Source organism: Lactuca saligna, chromosome 9 (genome assembly GCF_052625555.1).
Source record: "Lactuca saligna cultivar CGN05327 chromosome 9, ASM5262555v1, whole genome shotgun sequence".
Lineage (NCBI taxonomy): Eukaryota > Viridiplantae > Streptophyta > Magnoliopsida > Asterales > Asteraceae > Lactuca > Lactuca saligna.
In genome coordinates, this window is record NC_136425.1 from 148,618,889 (window position 1) to 148,620,289 (window position 1,401).

General features: G+C 42.5%; 1 protein-coding gene across 1 annotated transcript; it reads left to right on the top strand.

Annotated features, from left to right (window-relative positions):
* The first annotated feature begins 706 nt into the window (after nt 1-706).
* On the top strand, nt 707-1,135 carry LOC145016809 (uncharacterized). The gene has a single exon (XM_078975009.1). The coding sequence runs from the start codon at nt 707-709 to the stop codon at nt 1,133-1,135; it is 429 nt and encodes a 142-aa protein (XP_078831135.1).
* Nucleotides 1,136-1,401: the final 266 nt, after the last annotated feature.

The following is a 1,401-nucleotide window of genomic DNA, read 5'->3' on the forward strand; positions in this document are numbered from 1 at the left end:
TATTCAATTAAACTATAAACATAAATATATACAAGCTAAATATATGCAAACTATCTAGTTATATTTTCCTACAAATAAAGCTCATGGCCATCTTTGAAATCCATGTAACAAGCTTCCAACCAACACATCCAGACCAGATTATTAGTGTATATTATAGATATATCTTTACCTTTATATTTGGCCTTTGGCCTTGCAGGGTTCAGCCCTTACCTTTATATTTGGCCGTTGGCCTTGTAGGGTTCGACCCATTCTATTGTACTGTATCCTATATATATTGTTCAATATATTCAATATGGTTCAAGGGGAAATACTCGACTAATATGGTATCAAATCCAATAGTCAATATCTGAGATTTTTCTTCTTGATTCTTTCCTTCTCGATCCTATCTTCTTCCTTCCTTTTCATTTCTTTTCTCACCTGTGGCCGGCCCTACCTTCCCTCCATGGTTGGAGATGAAGTCAATACGGATGCTACTGATAAACCTTTCGGTATGACAAACATCCGGACCTATGTTCCTATCACCCTCGACCTCGAATAACTCAATTATGATACCTGGTGTGAGCTATTTATTGCCTGTTGCATCAGTTTTGGTGTGAAACACCACTTCTCTAAACCTGCATCACAAGCTACGACCTCCAAATGGGAGCAAATTGACAATCTTGGCAAGCTTTGGATTTTCGGCACTATTCACAAATCCTTACTCCAAATGGTTTTGAAACCCGGAATGACATCATATGATTTGTGGAAAGGTCTTGAACATCTCTTCCGAGAAAACAAAGACTCCCGTGCAATGCAAATCGACCAAGACCTCCGGTCTATCGAGATCGGAGACATGTCCATTCACGACTACTGCCACAAAATCAAAGTATTGTCAGACCTTCTTGCCAACATTGATCAGCTGGTGCCCGAGAAGAATCTAGTCATTTACATGATTAATGGCCTTGGATATAAGTTCGACAATGTCTCAAGCATCATTTGCCATCAACAACCCATTTCTTCTTTCCAACAAACTCGCTCCATGCTGATGGTTGAAGAAACACGCCTCCTGCATCCCCGTTCATCTACAACAACCCATCGTGATCATAGCTCCTCTCCGGTTGCTCTTCTTTCCAGAATTGATGCTCAAAATCTGTGACATCAGCCTCGCCCTAGAGACCGAGACCAGCGGCAAAACGATGGTGGTGACCGGCGACAACACTTCGATCGCCGACAGCAAAATAATCGTCGGCGTGGCAGCGATAAGCGACAACAAGATTGTCGCTCCAACTCAGGTGGGAATCCTGTGTGGGGCTCCTAGAACATGTATTATCCCCCTCCTTTGGCTGCCCTAAATTGGTGACAGATGTGGGCCTTGGGTCAGGTCCACCACAAAAAACGATAAGACTATTCGTCATGATTTAC

Coding starts and splice junctions, on each gene's coding strand:
- LOC145016809 (XM_078975009.1), top strand. CDS start 707: ATGGTTTTGAAACCCGGAATGACATCATATGATTTGTGGAAAGGTCTT.